Here is a 21,292-nt window from a genome sequence, read left to right on the forward strand (position 1 = left end):
CGGGGGTGGTCCCTGGTGGGCATGTGTGTGTACACGTGTGGCCTGCCTTACGGTTCTGGTGATCCGATGGACAAGAGGAGCAGTTGGAAGGCAGCCGCAGCACGACCGCTAACCACCAGAGAAGCTGATTCTTAACCCCCCCCCCACACACACACCCACACACCTCCTCCCCCTCACGGCTTCTTCTTCCAGGACAGGAGTAGTCGTTCCCCTTCACTCTGGACCTCCGACAACGGGAGATCGAGGACGAAGAAAAATACACGCTTGTCTTCGTAAAAGGAAAGGAACCCGCTTCGTCTACAGTGACTTTCAGTGTGGGACAGGGAGTTAGCTGAAGGTATTTCAAATAGCATCCTCATCAAAGCTATGAAAACATGTGTGGCCTCCTGTACTCGAGTGCCGTGAGGCCCAGGGTACCTGAGCAGCTGGGAACAACAGGTTTCCTCACCATACCTGTTGTCATGACCGAGTTCAACAGCAATGCAGTGAAGACACACTGTCAGTGTCTATGAACAGTAACGCAGTTGCCTGAATCATTACATCTCTGATCAAGTTAGTTAGTTGTGATTGAAATATCAAAACATGTCAATGATATCAAAATGCATTTTACAGTATTTACAAAAAAATACAAATCAAATTCAACCCAAAACATATGGAGAAGTTATAAAATCAGAGAGCAAGAGAGAGTGTGGTTGTGTAGACTGGGGCTAATTGGGAGAGATGGAAAAGGACGGAGGTGGTTTTTTCAGAATCAGGAAGGAAGGTCTTTGCAGTCACCAAAGTGATCAGCGCCACAAGAGAGAAAGTCTTCCCCCCCCCCTCTCAGGGGTGACAAGTCTTGGCGCCTGACAGAAAGAAGAGGGAGCATGGCCCCCTTGGTTAAACCAAACAGCCACCCCCCCCCCCCCAAAAGGTCCACCTGGTGATTCTGGACTCAGTCCACCAGCGTGCAGCTTGCTCAGCAGGTGAGGTGTCCACCTCAAGTCTCAAGAGTACGTCCACGTCGAACCGGAAACAGCCCCGGTGCTAGTCTTGGGCAGAGCTGGGGGACACTTCACACTCCCTTCTAAACCTCCCCTACCCCCCCAGGTCGCCAAAGATGGGAGGAAAATCAAAGAAAAGACACGGGAGGAGAAAATCGAGTCGGGAGGAAATGAGAATGCAGCCGGTGAGAACAGGCTGTGACAGAGCTGTACGGGACCCTGATGACTCTGAAGCCTGGTTCCTACTACACGCCAACAGCGGGTGAGCCTGTGTACAGCGGCCTGTATCTGCGTGCTGTTCCCAGGTCAACCAGACCTGTGACGTAGGTCATCGGGGGTTTCCAGTACGCGTGCTTCTCATCCACGGCCCGTACCTGTTGCGTGTATTCAAACGAGACTTGAGGAGGTACTTCATCAGAGTATGTACAAGTACACATTTGTATTTTGCTACACACCCTGGAGTCAGTGAACAGTGATGCCAGACAGTAAAAGTACAAGAACTCACGAGGAAAACTAAATTCGATTAAAAAAAAAAGAATAAAACAAAAACAAATAAATAGCTTTAACTTTAGCATGTTGACTGCGTGGGAGCAAAAAGTCCGGAAGACTTTTTCTCTCGTTCAGATAATCAAACAAGCCCATGATAAAAAAACACCACAAACTCTAAAATCAGGTAAAACATATGAGGACACCAGGATGGCCATCTAAGTCAACAGTACCATGATGGGGCTAAAGGGGTCACTATGTCCATAGGCAGGATATACGCAGTCCTATGAAATACGTACTGTATGTGATCTGATGTGTCCAATCTTTAGATGTTCGATGTGCGGCTAATCAAATAGAGACTCGGCAGTGTTCTATAGTGACTACAGAGGTCATAACAGAAGCAGTGCTGTGCATTCTGCATGTGAATATATATATAGTGTTGGCGTGTGTGTGTGTATCTGTGTGTGCGCTTATCCTAGCAAACACGACGGTAATGTGCCCTTTAACAAAAAAACTAATTAAAACCTAATTTTAAAGCGATCTTGATCATCATACCAATACTCATAGCACAATAATAAAAATAGCAATGATACAATACATACAGAGAGAAAAGGAAGAATGTTCCATAAATCAATGAATTAATCACGAGACCTCTGTTTTAAATGTACACACAGAGAGAGGACCCGTGGGCAAGAGACTGTTTGCCCTGTCCCAGCACCGGATCCTTTAGGAAGAAAATAAAAACAATGAAACCATAAACAGAAAAGCAAAATGAAATCCATCACGGTTGAGAAGCTTCCAGGTAGCTGCTGCCAACCTCCCACCACCACCCCCACTATCGAGTCCTGGGGGGGAGGGGGGAGGGGGGGGTGAAAGGGGGACTTATCGTGTCTCTCCTCCCATCTCACTCCCTCTTCCTCGTCATCTTATTGTCCAGATCCTGACAGGAAGCCAGGGAGGCAGGAGGCGTTGTCAGAGAGGAGGTTCTTCCTATGGCTCTGTAACTGTTTCCTGTTTACGGCGGTGGCCATCTTGCACGTCCCGGGACGCCCTGCCTTTACTAGAGTCCCAGCATGCTCGAGGGCTGTCCCAGAAGGCTGTGCAGAGGAGCCAGTTCCAAAGGTGGTGGTGGTGGGGGTCCAAAAGGTGAGAGCAGGGGAGTGGGGGGGTAAGGGGGAGGGGGCAGAATGAGTCCAATCCCAGGTGAAGCAGAGGGAGAGGGAAAATCAGGTGGAAGGGGTTCAAAAATAAAAGGACAATTAAACCCCCCAAAAAAAAGAAAATAGAAAAATAGAAAACAAAAAAGAAGAAAGAAAAAAAATCACACACTCATCGTCATGTTGGGTGAATACTGAAAAGAGAGAAAAGGGAAAAGAGGGAGGGGGGGGAAAAAGATGAGTGGATATGCCAGTGACATCAAACACAACAGCTTATTTCCAAACCCTGGCCATGCTGAGCTGCCCCGCTCCCAGTCAAAACTTCTCCTTCACCCGAAGCCTCCCCAAACTTGCTCTTGGACAGCTACTGTCCAACAGGTCTTCTTCACTCAATAACTGGCTAGTTGATATGCTTTACCTGGCTAGATACAACTGGTTACAGAAGGGGCAGCGCTTCAGGACCAGGGCTGGAGGCCTGCTTCCAGCATACCTGACCCAGGTAACCTCCACTTGGCTAAACATGCTGTTAGGGCTAGGTTATAGGTAAAGCCTGCCGCCCTCCAGAGCTTGGGATAAAGACTGCTGTTATACTGTACACAATGCCAAGAAAACTGTATCCCGCCAGCCCTCCTCTTCCCTTAAGGACGTTTCCTGCCTGTGCAGCAACGTGAGTAGTAGAAAACTGAGACTAATGCAACACAACCCAAGTCGTCTGTGCGTGTCTCATAGAATCAAGCTCAGGGAATATATGAAATACTAAAGAGACTCTCTCCCCATACAACCACTGATGAGTGGAAGGAACTGAACAGGAAGTGGTTTTGTAGACACCCCCATCAGAGGTCAAGGAGATGAGGGAAGATGTTAGGAAAACTACTGGGATGTGACCAGACTGCAGGAAGGGAAACAAAGAGACATTGGCCCAATTCCAAATCCAAATTTAGCCTCTCAACCACAGACAGTTCAGGACACCAACTCAATCAATACCGTAGGGGTAAGTAGGAGGCATAATCACAATGTTATGAGACCGGGTTTTGGAATGGAGCCAAAAGCTCTTGTTTCACTCTGCGTTTGTACACAGGCCAGAGGTTAGGGGGCAGGTTGCCGAGGGCGAGAGCTAGCGTTAGGGACCTCTACTTACACTTTCACTTTGGAATGGGTTCAGGAAGTTACCGCCCATCTCGCCGTCGTCTCGTGGCGTGCCAGGCGGGTTGTTCATTCCCGCCATGTTGTTGGGAGAGTTCTGGAGAGAACGACGGGGAGGGACAGAGATAGATGGAGGGAAGAGAGAGAGAGAGATCATTAAGTGATTCAAGTCTAACGGATCAATAACAGCCTCCACAAAAAGCCAGTCAGTTGGAATCCTTTTCAGTTTGAACAGGGATTGGGGTCAAGTTTGATCAACACGAACAGGGGATGACATTTGGTATTCACCTTTGGCAACCCGTCCATATCCCCAGAACCTGGGAGTGGGAGAGAGAGAGAGACAGAGAGAGCGGGAGAGAGAGAGAGAGACAAAAAACACGTTAGAGAGATAAAGTGCCTTAAGTGGGATTTAAACGAATGGCCATTCTTTCTCCAACAATGCGTGTCAGAGGTCGCTAGACTCGACCCACCTAGTGACCCATTCATGTGGTGTGGCTCCATGGCTCCCATGGCTCCCATTGGTCCATCCGGCCCTGGGCCCATAGGGAACTAGGAGGGGTAACAAGTCACAACACCCTCGGTTAAAAACACTATGCGGTCTCGGGGTGATGATGTCATGAACACGGATGCTGATGTCATATGGTTTGGCATTAACGAGACTCACGTTGGGCCGGTTGCCACCGGGTCCGATGGGGTTCATCATAGTATATATGTTTTCACTGGAGTTAGTCGAGTCTGGAGGGGAGGGAGAGCTGCTGTTAAAAACCAAATACAGCCCATAGCACCTGACCAGCAGATTGTGTTCATTGGCTACATACTAGAACTATAATGTGGTTGCAAAGAGGTTTCATTAAATGAATGACGAGTAATATTACTAATGGATACCAATACTCATGCAGTCATTCTAAAGAGACAGAGAACAGGTGATGCAAGCTTTGATAGTCAATGGGGGAACTATAAATGCCTTTGTTAATGTATGAGGACATAGATAAGTGACGCACCACCTGGGCTGGGCATGATGGGAGTTCCTGGTGGACCTCCTCCGCCAGGGGGACCCTGGGAAATGGAGGCACACAAAAGGTCAGGCAACGTTTAAGGACACAAACATTTCCGAGTAGCATGTGTGGTTTTGGTTCACTGAAGAGTTAGAGATGACTCCTTACCACATAATTGCCGGGAGAGGAGGAGGAGTATGCTATCTAAAGGGGGGAGGTGGAGAGACAAAAAGGGGGATTAGCAAAGGTGGATCAGTCACGGTGGAACTACCGCTGAGGAACCCACCAGAACAAGGGGACTTACTGAGTTAGCATTGGGTCCTGGCCACGGCCCTCTTCCTCCAGGTCCCCTGAGACAGAGAAGCATAGGGGTGGAGGGTTAACACGAGAGAGAGAGAGAGAGAGAGAGAGAGAGAGAGAGAGAGACAAAGAGGAGGGAAAAAACTAAGCAAGAGGATGGAGACAGAGGAAAAGGGTAGGAAACGGAGACCAGAACAATTCCAACAGGGGAAATAGAACCCGGTGTGTGAGGGCCGGCCTACTGCTTCCACACGGAGCAGCATGGCCGGCAGACAGAGGGTGGGGTCAGACTTACATGTTCATTCCCGGCATGGGACCCCCCATGGAGTTTGGAGGGGGCCGCATGCCTCCATAGTTCTGCAGATAGAGAAAGACAGTGAGTAAAGACACATTTTGTTCTGGTATTTTCTGTGTGTGTGTGTGTGTGGGCTTGTATGAGCGTGTGCGTGTCACCAACCTGTGGTCCCATGGCCATTCCTCTGGGGGGGTTCATCCTCATGGGGCCGCCCATGTTGGGATGTCCTGACGTGAGGGCGATTAGAACACACATTGATGCTACCACACACACGCACGCTCTTATAATCTGCATATGGCCAGTTTCAAACTAAAGTCAGGAATTAGGGCGACAGACAGACAACAGTTTAATCTAATCCCATTATCTGAACTCCCCGTTTTCATTTGCAGTCTCACACAGAACCCCTACGTCTCCCCCACCCCCTCGCCCCCATCCACCCCCCATCAACCTAAATGAATCTCCCTGTGTCCGAGGCCCCTGATCTGTCCCAGGTGTTCCTCCCCCCCCCCCCTCCACCCTCTCTGCATCCCATGCCTCACCTTGTGGTCTGGTGGGATCCAGACTGTTTGGCAGGAGAGGCTGGGAGCCAGGGATGCCCCCCGGAGGCTGCCAGACAGAGCGAGACACACAGAGAGGGAGAGACCGTAAGTGAAATTAGAGGTCCAGAGGTTGAAACGCGTGAATCGTGAGGACTACGTTGTAGAGGTGAAGCACAACATGCTTCGCCCGTCTGTACCTGATTTGGCATTCGGAGTGAGGGGCGGGGTCCACCTGGATACCGTGGCGACATGAAAGGCTGCACAAGAGAGGGAGAGAGAGATGTATGTGTGGGGGGGGGGGGGGGGGGGGGGAGTACAGAAATATAGGGTGAGGGGACAAGAAAAGAGTCTTCATTAAATTCTTTAATTCCATTTGAATTAGGAATCTAAATCATTACATTGAATTCTCGAGAGCACAAACGGTGAACACCAGTGGATGGCGATGAGTGTGGATGAGGAATGAAGGACGAGACAAGGGGGGAACCTCTACTCTGCCCTCCTGTGAACGTTCTGTCCCATCCTAACACACACACACTTGGCTCTCCCACCCACATGGGCAGGTGTGTGTGACTGGGCGGCCGGCCTGCTCACACTGTGGTGTAAGAAGACTCCGCCTGCGGTCTGCCTCGTGTCACCGGGAAGCGTGTCAAGCTGCGCTTTCCTTGAAAACCTTCCGATGGCATTCGTCTCTCACACGCGCACGTTCTCTTATCCCTTCAGCTGTTTTCCTGTTAGCTCTCTCTCTCACACTCACACTCACTCACACTCACTCACACACACTCACACACACTCACACACACTCACACACACACTCACACACACTCACACACACTCACACGCGTGCCCGACGAGTAACCCGAGATCGCAATCATGTAGAGGCTGCCTCTCCCTGCTAATAGGTGAACGGTTTAGTTCCGCTGTGTGTTGGGCCGGTGTGTGCGCGCGCATGTGCCGATTCCATGGCTTTAACAGAGGAAGGTGCGCCTTGCGTCGTCTTCCTGCTGTTTACGGAGCTGCTCGCTATCCTAACTCTTTCTCTCTGCAATGCAATGGGGCCTGTACTAGTAGTGTGTGCTTTGTGAGAATGTGTGTGTGTGTGTATATCGCATTTGTTCATCCACAGTCCCTTGTTTTATTTATGAAGCGTTGGTGGGGTAGACAGCGGGGGAGGCAGAGTGTTTGTGCTACTGTTGGTGTGTGTGTGTTGTGAGTGTGTGTTGTGAGTGTGTGTTGTGAGTGTGTGTTGTGAGTGTGTGTTGTGAGTGTGTGTTGTGTGTGTGTGTTGTGAGTGTGTGTTGTGAGTGTGTGTTGTGAGTGTGTGTATTCTGAGTATGTGTAGGAGTGGCAGATTGGAGGCCGAAGCTTCAACCCCCCTGAAGCTGCTCCTGGGGAGAGGGGGGGGGGGGGGGAGTGAATTATTTATCCCACACAGGGAGAGCCGTGTCTGGGCCAGTGAGTTAGAGCACATCCTGCTCCCTCTGGTTAGACGAGCAACATCTGAAGGAGCAGGTCTGGAGACAGGGATATATCAAAGGGGGAGGGTGCTCGTCATAAGGGCTGGGAGTCAAAAGACTTACACGGGGATTACTGCGCGTGTTAGTGAGTGTGTGCGAGAGAGAGAGAGAGAGAGAGAGAGAGATGGGAGAGGGGGGGAGAGCTGGAGAGTGAGTGGTGAGTGAGTTAGTGGGACAGATGAGAAGGAGGATGAGACGAGGTGTGTGAGTGTGGGTGTCTTACCTGTCCGTGGGGTCCCATCATGGGGTTGCTGGGGTTGTGAGGGGGGGGCTGTGCGTGAGGGGACTGCTGAGAGCCAGGAGGTCCCTTTAGGAGAGAAGAGTGACGTCAGAGAGAGAGGGGCCAATGGGGGTGGATGGGGTTACACCTGGAGGAAGCAGCCAATTGAAACATAGGAAGGGGGGAGGGACAAGAGGAACTAGCCAATGAGGCCAGAGGAAGAAGGAGACGATGCTTGATGAGGCAGTCGACCCCGACTGACCGATCGATTGGTGTGAGGGGTCGTCTGGTCAGGGTTCGCCTGCAGCTTCCTTCCAGAGCACCAACATGCTAAACATATGTGACCTAACCAGGACAAAGTGGGAGGCCACAGGTGGAGGGACCATGGATTTATTTGGGAAAATGTTGCAATAGGGGGGGGGGGTGGAAAAACTTTGAGAAAAACTCTAGGGCTCTAAAATACATGTGGTTCAGAATTGTACCACATGGGGGCAGTGTTGCCAAACACTGAATCAGTCCATGTTAACCAGCAGAGGGGCTGGCAGCAGAGGGGCCCTGTCTCTGCACAGAGAAGTGCATGTGCGTGTGGTGAGTTTAGTCTAAGCACTTGAGCCGGCCACTTTTTTTGGTGTAGCGCGCGCGTGTGTGTGTTTACATGTCAGATTGGGAACGTCGCTGCTTCTTGGTGACTTTTGCAACTGACACGGTGTAGAGGACAGACTCAAGTGTGTTTGGCTGCGTTTGTGGTCTCAGACCCAAGTCCCTTTCTCATCCGCACACGTCCCTCTCTCTAACACCTCACTGCTTCCAGGGCTCAGTCAATGGTGCATGTTCACCCTCACCTCTCCAACCCCCCCGCTGCTGAAGGATAAGACGAGCCATGACAAGGAAACCGCAAAACGTGGAGCTGAACAATAACAGAATATACGCAGCAATTGGAGAGAATGTAGAGAAATAAACAAACATGTACACACACACACCTCCACCCAATCTCTCTCCCCCACCAGTGATATAAATAGCACTTCCGTGTGTCTCCCTTCACCATTTCGTTCTCTCTCTCCCTCTCTCTCTCCACCCCCTTCTCCCCTCTCTGCTCTCTCGCCCCTCTCCTATAGTCACACTCACTCGCTTCCTCTCTCGCTCTCTCATTGCTCACTATCTCTGTCACACTCCACACTCCCTCCCTCCCTCCAACTCTCTCTCTCTAACCAAGCAAACAATGCAGTGCTAGCCACAGAAACAAACACACGCAGGCCACAATCACGGCCACACTGATCCCTCTCTTTGCCCCACCTCCCCCTCTCCCACCCTCCCTCCCTCGCTCTCTCTCTCTCCCACTCCTCTATGTTCCACCTTATCATCTCTCCTGCCAAATGCCAGAGCTGTCCATCACAGAACTGCGAAACACGCCGTCTGGCTCACCGCGCGGGCGTGTGTGTATGCGTGTGTGTGCGTGTGTGTGCGCCGACGTCTCCCTCCATTGCAAACTCTTCAGACAATTACCTCCCACACTGAAGCCTTGCCTCCCGCTCACACGACCCGGGCAGAGGAGGGGAGGATGCAGGTGGTTGGCAAAAGGTGGATGAACACATGAGAGGGGGTGAAGGAGGGAAAGCAAGGGGGGGGGGGGAATGACGGATGGCGTGAGAGAGCCCGGCGAGAAAGGCCCCCCCCCACCCCCACCCCGGAAAGAAGGTAGAGAGGGAGGGAGGGTGCCAGGTGAAATGAGGAAGCGAGGGGGACTGCAGACAAAATGTGCAGGGGCAGCCGTCACTGTTCCGGAAGGAGCGGAGGGGTGAGGAAGGGGGTGAGACGGGTAAGGGAGTTGTGAGGAAGAACCTTCCAGAAGAAGAACAGAACCCTGCAGCTCTCCCTCCCTCTCTCTCTCTCTGGTGAGGAGGAGGGCTGGTCGGAGACGGAGAGGAGAGGAGGAGGAGGGGGGAGAGAGAGAGAGGGGGGTGGGGGGGGTGAGGGAGGTTGTAGTCCTTACCTGGAAGAACCCGGGGGGCATGGGGCCACCAGGCATGCCATCGTTGGGAGGCATGTTCCCCATCACTGGGCTGGGCGCCGCAGCGGCACTCTGAAATCACACACAGACACAAGGAGACGTTTGACTTGGGTTCGATGCTGTAAAATATTTGAGGTCCGCTGGATTTATGTCACCCGCTAACCGCGGAGCGTGGAGTGTACACAAGTGGCTGTTTGCAAATGAATGCACCTACTAGAAGCCATCTCTGTATCCCAAGCGTCATGGCGAGACACTGCTACAAATGTGTCTTCTACTTGTCTCTCCTATCTAATCTGAGGGGTTGGAAGGGGTGGCACCAAAGGGGCTGAGTCGAAAAGGAGCGGAGAGTACACAGATAAAAAAAACATACATACTCTCAGAGAAAACAGTAGCCTTACAAATCAAAACACACACACACAGAGAGAGACACAGAGAGAGAGACACAGAGAGAGAGACACAGAGAGAGAGACACAGAGAGAGAGACACAGAGAGAGAGAGAGAGGGCAAGATAAAGATAAAGGTGGAGGTAGCGAGAGACCTACAGGCTACAAGGCTGGAAGGAGGGGGTGTAGGACCCAGGGGAAAACAAAAGTCGACCTCCTCAAGCACGCGCACACACCCCCCCACACACACACCTAAAAACATACGTACACAGTTAACACACACACATCCCTCCCCCTGTCTATACGATCCCTGCCCTTCCCCCCTTTTCTCTAAAAAACACACGCGCACACACCTCCCCCAGTCTTTATGCAAATTCTTCTAGTGAACATGAGCAGGCCACTGAGTCCCTAGGGAAGAAGCAGGGTCGGCTGCCTCTCTCTCTCTCTCTCTCTCTCTCTCTCTCGCCCTCCCTCCTCCTGTCTCTCCATACTCGCATTTGCCGCACGCCCCCCCCCCCCCCTCCCCACACACACACACTGCTCCTTAACCCCTCTTACTGGTCTCCTCTCTCCATCCCTCTGTTCCATCTCCCTCTTCTCGTCTCTGAATCCCTTTTCCTTCCCCACACACAGACACACAAACACCTTCCCGGTGCCCCCCCCCCCCACTCTCATACTTTCTGCTCCTCACCCTCTCCTCCTCCTCCTCCCCCCTCCCTATCCCTCTCTCTCCCCCCAGTAGGGTGTCAGCAGCTTGCAGAAGCTGTTGCTATGGAGACAGGTCCTATCTGCACTCTGTCCCCCTGGCATCCCCCGCTCCAGGAGAGAGAGAGAGAGAGAGAGAGAGAGAGAGGAGGCGAGAGAGAGGGCGAGAGAGATAGCTAGGGCGAGAGAGAGGAGGAGAGAGGGAGGGAAAGGGAGAGAGAGAGAGAGAGAGAGAGAGGACAGCCAGCGAGAGAGAAACTCAGCCTAGATCATACCCAAGAGTGAGACAGGGAACAGGAAAACAGCTGAAGGGATAAGAGAACGTGCGCGTGTGAGTGTGTGTTAGTGAGTGACTGAGTAAGAGAGACAGAGAGAGAGACAGAGACAGAGAGCGGCAGAGAGAGAGAGAGACAGACACAGAGAGAGGCAGAGAGAGAGACAGAGAGAGAGAGGCAGGGAGAGAGAGACAGAGAGGGAGACAGTTAGTTTGTCTTCAAGAACCGCAGCAAAAGACAAGGAGGGGAATATGGAGATGAACCCAGAGCAGGAGGAATCGAGCCCAGAACAGGAAAACCATCCAGCACGCTTCACATGGTCCTCAACCCCACTCAGGTTATCATTCACCAGCCAGTAGTGCCCACTAACCAGTAGTTCACCAGGGTATAAACCACCCGGCTCGAATGAAGGACAGAAGGAATGTTTTCTCCCATGTTGCTCAAACTCACCTGATCTTCTCGGCTACATACGAGCGTGTGTGTATACGTGTGTGTGTGTGTGTGTGTGTATACGTGTGTGTATACGTGTGTGTGTGTGTGTGTGTATACGTGTGTGTGTATATGTGTGTGTGTGTGTAAAAGGAAGGGGTGGGGGGTCTGGGACTAGCTCCATAACACTCCAGAGTTGTGGAATGAAGAGCTCCCCTCGTCGCAGTTGAGGAACACGGCAGACTGGGATGAGCGTTCCCCAACTGCCTGGCAGCTCCATTAGAATCCACAACCATTCATAATTTAGCAGAAAAACAACCGGTGAACATGTTGATTGGCCGGTGCCACGCAAAGGCCGGGCCTAAATGGCATTGATCGTCTGCTCTCTCGCCCTCTCTCTCTGGTTCTGACACACCTCGGCAATCTCTTTCCTCCCTCCCTCCTCCCCCAGCGCGACGCCCAAGCTGATCAATGGTGCTCAACACATTATTGACCTCCGCCTGGTACCTTTCACAGGGAAAAAAAGACAGGAGCATAAACACTGGACGGAGAAGAAGAGACAGACACACACAGAGAGACAGAGAGAGAGACAGAGAGAGACAGAGAGAGAGAGAGATATGCAGGGACGAGAGGAGGACAGGAGTCTTTGTGATTTTGTGTGTGTGTTGTAGTGCGTGTGTGTTGGGTTGGACAACGAAGAAACATTGTGCTTCTCAGTGATGTGTACCTCCTCACTGTCTCCTTGACCTGCAGACGGAGGAGGCAGAAAGAGAGGAGAGGTAGAGAGACTAGGGAAACTGAAGGAGACTAGGATGGTGGAGGGGAAATAGCGCACAAGCTCATTTCTCTGAGAAGTCCCCAACAACATGGTTTGGGTCCAGAGCAACAGGACACCACTGCCTCTCGTCATCATGTTTGAGGCACATCCACACACAGCTGGTACTTGAGACTGGCTCTCCCCTCCAGAACGGCAGCCAAGACAGGACCAATGAACCAGACAGACTATCACACATACACAGTCTGCCAGTCGAGGACATGACCAACACGCTGCAGACAGAACGCATACTTCAGCCAATAGTCTACAGAGGAAAGGACGAACGAGGGAGGTCAAGAAGAGGCAAAGAAAGAGAGAGAAATCGCTAGTTAGTACCGGCTATACCCTCACTAGAAGAGAAAAGGCTAAAAAGATCAGACAGACTAAAAGACTAATCAACCTTGTAAGAGAGCGAACGCAGCCACAAAGTCCGTGAAAACCGGGTTAGTCCTTCCATCAAATCGGGTTCTTTTTTTGTGTGACGCCAATAGGATCTAGAGAGCTAAACAGAACGGGACAGTCGGCCCAACCCCCTATCCCCCCCCTCCTCCTCCCTTATCGCTGCTTCCACCATTCACACCATCCCAGTACCATGAGGGGGTAGCAAGGAAACATCATCTCTCACACATACACACACACACACACACACACACACACACACACACACACACACTGTTACCTAGTGCTCTGGCACAGAGGGTGTGAAAGGCCCTCTCTCTGGGCTGACTGCCAGAACTGGTATCCCCAAAATCCACGCACGAACAAACACACACACACACACACACACACACACACACACACAACGCCTCCCCCTCTCCCCCCCCCCCACTCAAAATCCCTGGCTTAGCCCCGGCCCAGTGCCGGGATTAGCGGATTAGAACTCTATTCCATTATCTCTCCACACTACACACAACGCACACACAGTCTTAGGCCAGGAGTCCAAAAAGCGCTACACATGGACAGATTCACACAAACACAGTTGCAGACACTGACACACAAAATCCCAAAACAACACAACACACAGACAGACACACATCCTTGTGTGAATAGAATACTGATTGGAAGCCAAGAAAACACTGTCCCGCCCATCCCCACCATCCAGATGCACCATTGGATGCGAGGCCTGTCACTTACATAATCATGGAAGGCCTTGGCCTCGCTGGAGTGCTCGCAGGTCTCCCTTCGGTCCGGGGCAGCGCAATACAAATCCCAGAATACACTGCAAGAGAAGAGAGGCAGCAACGATGTTAGATATTGTACAGCACTGCCACAGCATCTGCCACTTCAACGTCATTCACACACACACACACACACTCTTGCTCCAATCAGCCACAATCCCCAACTAGACTCTCGCACACACTTTGGGGTCTTTTAGCAGAGATGGCGCGGGGGCAATGTTTGTGCCCGCACACAGACACAATCCATGACTTCATGTAATTGACTTGGGATGGCAGGGGGGGGGGGGTAATGCAGACACTTGGCACGCTCCAACAGACAAGTGCGTCAACTTAACACATGCACGCACGCACATGCACCCAAAAAGACAGAACTCACTAATTGCCTCAGCGGGCAGTGGTACCTGTCTGAGAGGCCGTAATTGAATCAGCGAAAGGTCTTTGTGTATTGATTTAATGGAAGTGCTATAAAGCCCTGTGAAATAAGGCCACAGCTAACGAGAGGCCTAATCGGCTATCAGAGGCATTTTAAAAGGCCCCGACAAACGCTGATACACACACACACATAGCTGATCCCAGTGATCGATAGCTGGGGCTGAGGCATCATAACCACGATGATCCAAACTAAAACTCGAGGGTCAGACCCGGTTAAGTTAAGTGGAGGCGCAGAGCGGAGAGACAAGTGATTAGCGAGGCAGCAGCCCCTGCAGGCTCCATCTCCATACTGTCAAAAGCAGCAGGGGAGGGGGGGCGGGAGGAGCACAAAGGAACCTGGAATGCAACGGGTTAATCTGCGAGGAGTCTCGCGCACGAACAAAGGGGAAAGGGGGGAGGACAAAGGGTGACGAAAGGGTGAGGGATGGGGGGATGGGGGAGAGGCCTTTCCCTAACCATCTGGATCTATTGTTTCAGGGGAGGGGATGGTGGGGGGGGGGGGGGGAGGGGGGGACTGGGGGCTGGAGGAGAGAGGGGAGGGGGGGTGGAGAGGAGGGGGGGGGGGTCGTGCCCTCGGAGCGAGGCTAGTCGACCCTGAAGTCTTGGTCACACAGTAGCGGGCATGGGAGGGATGCTGTGTCCACTGGAACACAGGGCTCTGGGCCTGCAGTCAGGACTGTTCTGACTGAAGCCGTGGTCATAACTAGGCCACAGACCGCCCAACATTCTACATAGGCCCACATGGAAACGACACACAACATGACAATAAGAATGATTTACTTACCACCACCATGAATGTAGGAATCCAGGGGGCTCCCCTAATGTAATGTTCTTCTCCCATCGAATCTAAGATTGGAAACAAAAAATATATAAAAAAGCAGATTTTTAATATATATATATTATATATTTTTTAATTGATATCCTGCATGCACCCAAAATCAAATACTTTAAATCTGCAGCTGTTCTGCCTTTTAATTGGAGGGCTTGCTTTTCCCCCACATCTCAATAGCTAACGGAGGGGGAGAGGACGAGGAGAGCCAGAGCTAAAGTATTGGAGAGGAGAGTTCCAGCGGCCGCCGAAAGAGAGGATTATGTCTGCGGGTCCGGAGGTTAAGAACACATAATCAGTCCGTCTCTCTACTGTCAATGCCCTCTGAGGCACAGATACACATCTCGGGCACCTCTGCTAGCCATCTCCCTCCTCTCCCGGTGCTCCCGTCCACCTCTCTGCGCCTGCGTCTTTGTGGGAGGGACAGGCGAGGCCGGCGCTCCGCTAACTCCTGCGTGTCGCGCGGCTCCTCCTACGACATACGCCGGGCGGGCCCATTTTGCGTAGCCTAACCCATTGCTAATGCGTCTCTTTCGACGCCGAGCACGACAGCCGTGCAGTCAGTGACAGACAAAAAGACGTGAATAAACACACACAGTCCCGTGTTTTGTTTTGCCCTACCCCCCGCCCCCGCCCCCACCCCCGGGAAAGTGACTCACCTCGGACAGGAAGGTCTGTGCAGACTTCTGTGCTCCCACGTGGAGCAGGTATTCGTACACGTACAGCGCTAACCTGGAGACGGAGAACAAGACCACCACACGTCAGCCTCAGCTCGCTCCCATCCCGCTCATGTGGCGGCCTTATCAACTAAATGACTTACGACGAAGGACTCGAGCAGAACCGGAGGGACACACTGGTAGAGATTCTCGTGGTGGACATATCTTCGTGTAAATAACATGCATCAAGCTGTCACAGGTCAGACCTCGGCACTGTTTGACAGCCGCTGATGGTGTATGAACGGAGTGATAGTGCGTCGAGGACTTTCCTCGGAGAAGCCCCTACACTTCACATTGGGGACGCTGGTTCTGAGCCACCCTGTCATCATCAATTAGACTGATCGATGGAACAAGTGGCTGGGACAACCCTGCTAGGTGGTTCACTTCATGCGTACACACACACACAAACTCATACATCGGCTACTGCGTGTCACTAAAGATGAAAGGTGAATGACGGGACAAGAATTTAAAAAAGGTCTGAAGCACTTTGATGAGGATTTGGTCAAGACACACACTACTGACATCCTCACCAGTGCAGTGGAAACTCCACACAGCTGCAGACTGCACTGTGTGGAGCGTGAAGGTGCACAGTGTGCTGTCCCAGTGTCCCACCAAGTAGTGAAAGAAATAGTTGAGGGGTGTTCCCCCTTATCCAGCAGTCTATCACTGATAAGAGCTGATACAACCACACGCCCCTTCAGCACACACACAAACACAACACTTTTGACCAGAAAAACACAACATGTGACCCACCCTAGCTGCACTTTAGAGACCGGCAGCCCAGAGCGTGTCTCACACACACACACAGAGACACGAGGACAGACACGCTCCCGTCTGCCCAACTAAACGACCAGCCTACTTAATGGGAAGCTACAACTGTAGCCAGCGTACCCGGCTGGAGCAGATGAAACCTCCCAAGACGACCACAGCTCTTCAAGGGGGCGAGAAGGACAGCTGCTCCGCTCCTCGCCAACCCGTCGGTCAGTCGGAGCCACGCGCCGACTCCTGCTTGACCACTCTATCCAGGGCAATAGGACCACTTTACAGGGCGCCCAGCAATGTGGAGGTCACTGAGCTCTCTTTAGCCTCTGGTGGGAGCACGGGCCAGTCTCTCCATAGGTATGTGAGAGGACACACAAACGTGGCTCGGCGTCGACACCTGCCGTACCAGGCGCCTCACAAGGGCCTTCTGGTCAGCTGCAGTGACCGACCGTCCGTCCAGACGGAGGAGTTAGGAGTGGAGTGGGGGCTGCAGATCAGGTTGTGTCTGAGGTTTGCAGGATCAAACTGCAGATTCGACCACCCCACCCCCAACCCCTCTTCCCACACAAGGACACTGATGAAATTTTTATCTTTATGTGTGTGTGTGTGTGTGTGTATGTGTGTGGGTGTGCGTGTTGTGAGGGGGATGCATGCACCTGGCCTGCTGCATTATTAAAACTCTCTGGCTCATAGAGAGGAGGAAGGAGGAGAAGGTGGGGGGAGGAGAGGGAAAAGGAGTACGGACAGGATAGTCAACTACCACTGCGTGTCCGACAGAGTGTAACCTGGCCAGGGTTAACCCCGCTTGTTCCCATGTTACTGGGGAAGACTGGAACATGCAGACGAACAGACAACGAGCCTAAACTTGTCTCTGTACCCTGTTCTCTTCCAGTCTGACAGGACAACATATAAAAAGGCTAGATAGACCCAGTCTCTCTCTCTCTCTGAAGACGCACTGTAACTCTTCAATCACTCACACAGACACCACTTCTCCTGCAGTCTAAATGTAACCACCACTTATGCTACACATGGCAATGGGACAGCGATGGCACGCTTGCAACGGGACGGGACAGACGCACCCAGCGTCTGCGATGACACAGCGCACACACACACACACACACGCCTCAGACCTGCAGGCTGCCGTGGGACCCCACAGGGTGAGGTGAGATGAGAGGAATCTCCCTGATGTACAGCACCAGCACACCTGACAGCCCGCCCGAGGCGGCCGACAAAACCCCTCTTTAAACATGGATGAGTCGGCCCACCGACACACACACACACACACCCTGTGCTCGAAGCTGCACGGAGCTGAGAGCGACTGCTTCAGTCTGACTCAATAATTCAACACTAAAGCAATGGATGGTGACCAAGAGAAGAGGAGGGGATGGTGAACAGGAGTAAAGAGAGGAGGAGAAGAAGGACATGAGGAGATAAGACAAGCGAGCAGAGAAAACGAAGACATGGGGTTAGGGAGAGGGGAGAAAAAGGGAGGAGGAGGGAGGACAAGATGAACGGAGAGATATGGAAGTAAAGTGGAGGAAAAAGAAGAGTCAGTGATGAGGGCTTGGACAACTACGTCTCTTCAGTTTGAACTAATGAGCCGTAGTTGAAAGGTTCAGGGGTTGGTGCCTCCACAGTAAGCCTATCAGCTGTTTAGATCGGCAACTTCAATCAAAATGTTGAGACAGAGCACCTCTCTGTTTCGTTCAGGGTCCATCACTCCCTCTTACATGTTCTTCATTTGTCTACCTTAGACCATGTTCACCAAGCATAGCCTACACATTCATTTGCACACTGACTACCTTTCATTTGTGGTTCATTCAAAACCAAGGAGGACCAATGGACCCCGAATTAAATGAAAGTTATACTTCGGCTCAGTTCTTCCAACACTGACCCCAAATCAGTTAGATACATTAAAGCTCCTATGCATTGCCAGTGTATGTGCCGACTAATCATCACGTGTGTTTCTAATAAAAGGTGGGCAAAGTGACCCAAACTTTTACTCGAAATACTTCGCAAAATGTTTAACAGAAAGTGGGTTAGGCGAGAAGAAACAACTATCCTAGTTATGCTTCGCAGTTTGACAACAAAAGAAGTAAAGTGCGGCGACAATCACTCAGCTACTTGAACAACAGGCATCGGTTGCTGTTCGGTAGACAAAGGGATAGGTGGGCTGCCGCTGTACAGCTACCACTGCCTCCGTGTGTTTCTAGGCAAAACGACCGAAACATGACCGTTGGGAAAACTAAACAGCTCAGTCTAAACATGCTGCTTATAAATGTGTGTTATAACTTATAGTCCGACACAGGAACGAACAGTACCAAAAACTATGGACCAAAGTTCCCAGGCGTCTCGCGGGCTATCTAGCTGGCTGGCTTGTTAGCATTGCTTGAGCTCGCTTACGACTAAAGACACAATGTAACGAAACATTTTCCATTAGTTAGTTTTTTGGAAGGTCATTACAGGGTATTTGATACTTTGTAACAACGCCCAAAAGTTTGGTATCATATCTGAAGCACCTGCGACTGCTGGGCATATTGGTCACACGTTTTCAGCTACATAGCCAAGGCATAAGCCAATGCTCATGCATTGTTCCTAACAATCGGATAGGTATGATGAGGGATTCTGATCCCCACCAAAGCATATCAAGTGGAGCCCATTATGCAAAGGTACTTGCAACACAGACTTTGCAACAATTTCGACCAAAAACACAAAACTATCTACATTCGGAATTAATGGTAGTTTAAGCTTGTAGTAGAAGGAACAACTGGGTAAAACTAGCCATGTAGCTTGGGGTGGTCGTCCCTAGCAACTGTTCGCTATTGCAGGATGCTAGAGAATCTGAGGTCAACTTTACAAAACAATCATCAAACATTGATAAGAACGCATATAATAACATAACACTTTTGACATTGTGGCAAAAAGCAAGTGTTGATGTAGCCTACCCAGTCAGCTAGCTCCATAGCTAGCTAGCTAACTCAGTGAGATTTGGCAAACTGGCTAACCTGGTCTTTGGTGTTGTGACAGTGCAATATTTTACTTACTTCTCCCTTGCTTGGCTATCGGAAGGGACCACTGCTCCTTTCCCCTTGGCGTACATACTGCAGGCTGTTTCGTTACTTTTGTTTTATCCCACAGTCCGACACCTGTCAAAGAAAGCTACAAGGAAAACCTACTATCTCCATAGCTACCCAGTTAGTGTTCTTTGCTCCGGTTTCCTTTTTTCTACATCCCCAACATTGCCCACAAATCAGGCAGGGTTTCAGCCGAGGGGGAACTTGAAACGGTCCACTGGTGGATCTTTTTTTTTTTCAATCGCTGTTCCTGGATTCTGCTCACGCCCCCCCTGTTGTGAAATGGTGGGGGCTTCTTAAAGGCGCAGTAGTCCTGTATTAGTGGATGGTGAATGACGGAGTACAGAAGAAGGCCTAGCCACATGTGAACATCTATGCAGTAAGACTACACTGGCATTCTTACAGCCACTAATAGTGGTTAAACGCTATAAGTAATATCAGATAAATACAAATTGACTTCATAAATAGCATTCTACAAAATGTGATTCCACCAGGTAGCCAAAAGACTGCACGTAACGTTTTAACATTGGTTCCGGCTTGTTTTTTTCTCAGGAATGACTGCTAGCTACTTTCTCCACAGTGTAAGTGGGGGTTTTCAGACATACTCAAATGGCCACAAACAGTATAACATAAGATTGTTTGACATTAAGCAATCATATAGTTTATCTTAATCCAAGTATGCTTTCTAGTGCAGTACAGTTTCTAGTATTGTAAGTAGTCTGTTTCGGTGTAGTCTAATCTCACAAGCTTGTTTTTTTATGATATTAAACTGAGTTGGGTGTAGTTGTATTACAGTGTAACCTCGTGACTGTCATTGCTACATGACTGTAACAATGTAGTCTGTGTGTGTGTGTGTGTGTCATGTTCCTTTAAGAGTATGGTGTGTGTGTGTGTGTGTGTGTGTCATGTTCCTTTAAGAGTATGGTGTGTGTGTGTGTGTGTGTGTGCATGAAGGGACAGTGGCAGGGAGTTTGTGTGTGTGCGCGCGTGTGTATGTGTGTGTGAGGCAAAGGCAGCGTGTTGTGTTTTTATGCTGCTCGGCTGTGGGAAGGGCACAGCTGACTGTGTGTGTGGGTGTGTGTGTTTGTGTGTTTTTGCGTGTGCCGTCACAGTTGACTTTAAATATGGCTACATTATGCACTGACTTTAGGATGTCAAGATATTGAAGGACAAGAGAAGAAGGAAGGGGACAGGAAACCAAGGAACCACACACCGAGGAGGGGGGTGTATGTGGGGGGGTACTTACTAGACATCGAAAAAAAGAGATTGCACAGGGCTAGGTCTGTCTGCCTCCTCCTCTCGCCTCTGCAGTGTAGGTCTCACCTACAATATCCACCGACACACACACACACACACACACACACACACACACACACACACACACAGACAGACAGAAAGAGAAGGGTGGATAAAAAGCGAGAGATGGAGTAAGAAAGAGAGAGAGGTATCTATTAAGCTCTGAACCACAGTCTCTATCATTGTCTCATCATAGCAGCAGTATTGATCCCTGAACCCCGAGACCTCGGAGGCACACCGCTTAGTCCTCAGCAGAGAACTATCACACATACATACGCACAAACGAGCCTCTGACGGGGTTGGTGTGCGCGTACGTGTGTGGGATTTTCTGCCTTCTCAAACGCAGATAAGGCAGTTGGACCTGTTGGACCTAACAATATAAATAAGGAACAGTACAGCCGGTAGCCTGCATGTACATGTCTAGTGTCTATGAATTCGATCCCACTCATCCTCCCCCTCTATCCTTCCTCTCAATCTCCACGTCTTTCTCTGACTAGCCTCCCTTTCTCCTCCTTGCTTATTTCCTTTCTCTCTCTCTCTCTCTCGCTCGCTCGCTCTCTCTCTCTCTCTCTCTCTCTCTCTCTCTCTCTATAACATGAGTAATTTTGTTCGCTGTGCTACAGAGCCTCTTAGGACAGACACGCATCACAGAGATGATAGATGCTGCTCACTAAGGCTCCACCATCTAGTTAGCCTAAAGGCCCTTCTCTTGCATACAGATATCACCTACAGGGGCTGGAGGGGGAGGGACATGCACTG

The 21,292-nt window shown here is 50.9% G+C and overlaps 1 protein-coding gene across 1 annotated transcript; it reads right to left on the bottom strand.

The window, feature by feature from the left end:
* Window positions 1–917: 917 nt before the first annotated feature.
* On the bottom strand, window positions 918–19,346 carry zgc:110158 (uncharacterized protein LOC553590 homolog). Its single transcript, XM_067242857.1, has 18 exons — window positions 19,208–19,346; window positions 15,345–15,417; window positions 14,641–14,702; window positions 13,381–13,465; window positions 9,623–9,712; window positions 7,636–7,719; window positions 6,096–6,155; window positions 5,899–5,965; window positions 5,522–5,586; window positions 5,360–5,421; window positions 5,069–5,114; window positions 4,933–4,968; window positions 4,771–4,825; window positions 4,434–4,504; window positions 4,240–4,318; window positions 4,058–4,086; window positions 3,765–3,866; window positions 918–2,820 (listed from the first exon to the last, which is right to left on the bottom strand). Exons 1-18 carry the CDS (start codon window positions 19,261–19,263, stop codon window positions 2,791–2,793), a joined length of 1,152 nt encoding a protein of 383 aa, XP_067098958.1. The 5' UTR covers window positions 19,264–19,346; the 3' UTR covers window positions 918–2,790.
* Window positions 19,347–21,292: the final 1,946 nt, after the last annotated feature.

The sequence above is a fragment of the Osmerus mordax genome, chromosome 9, assembly GCF_038355195.1.
Source record: "Osmerus mordax isolate fOsmMor3 chromosome 9, fOsmMor3.pri, whole genome shotgun sequence".
NCBI classification, from domain to species: Eukaryota; Metazoa; Chordata; class Actinopteri; order Osmeriformes; family Osmeridae; genus Osmerus; species Osmerus mordax.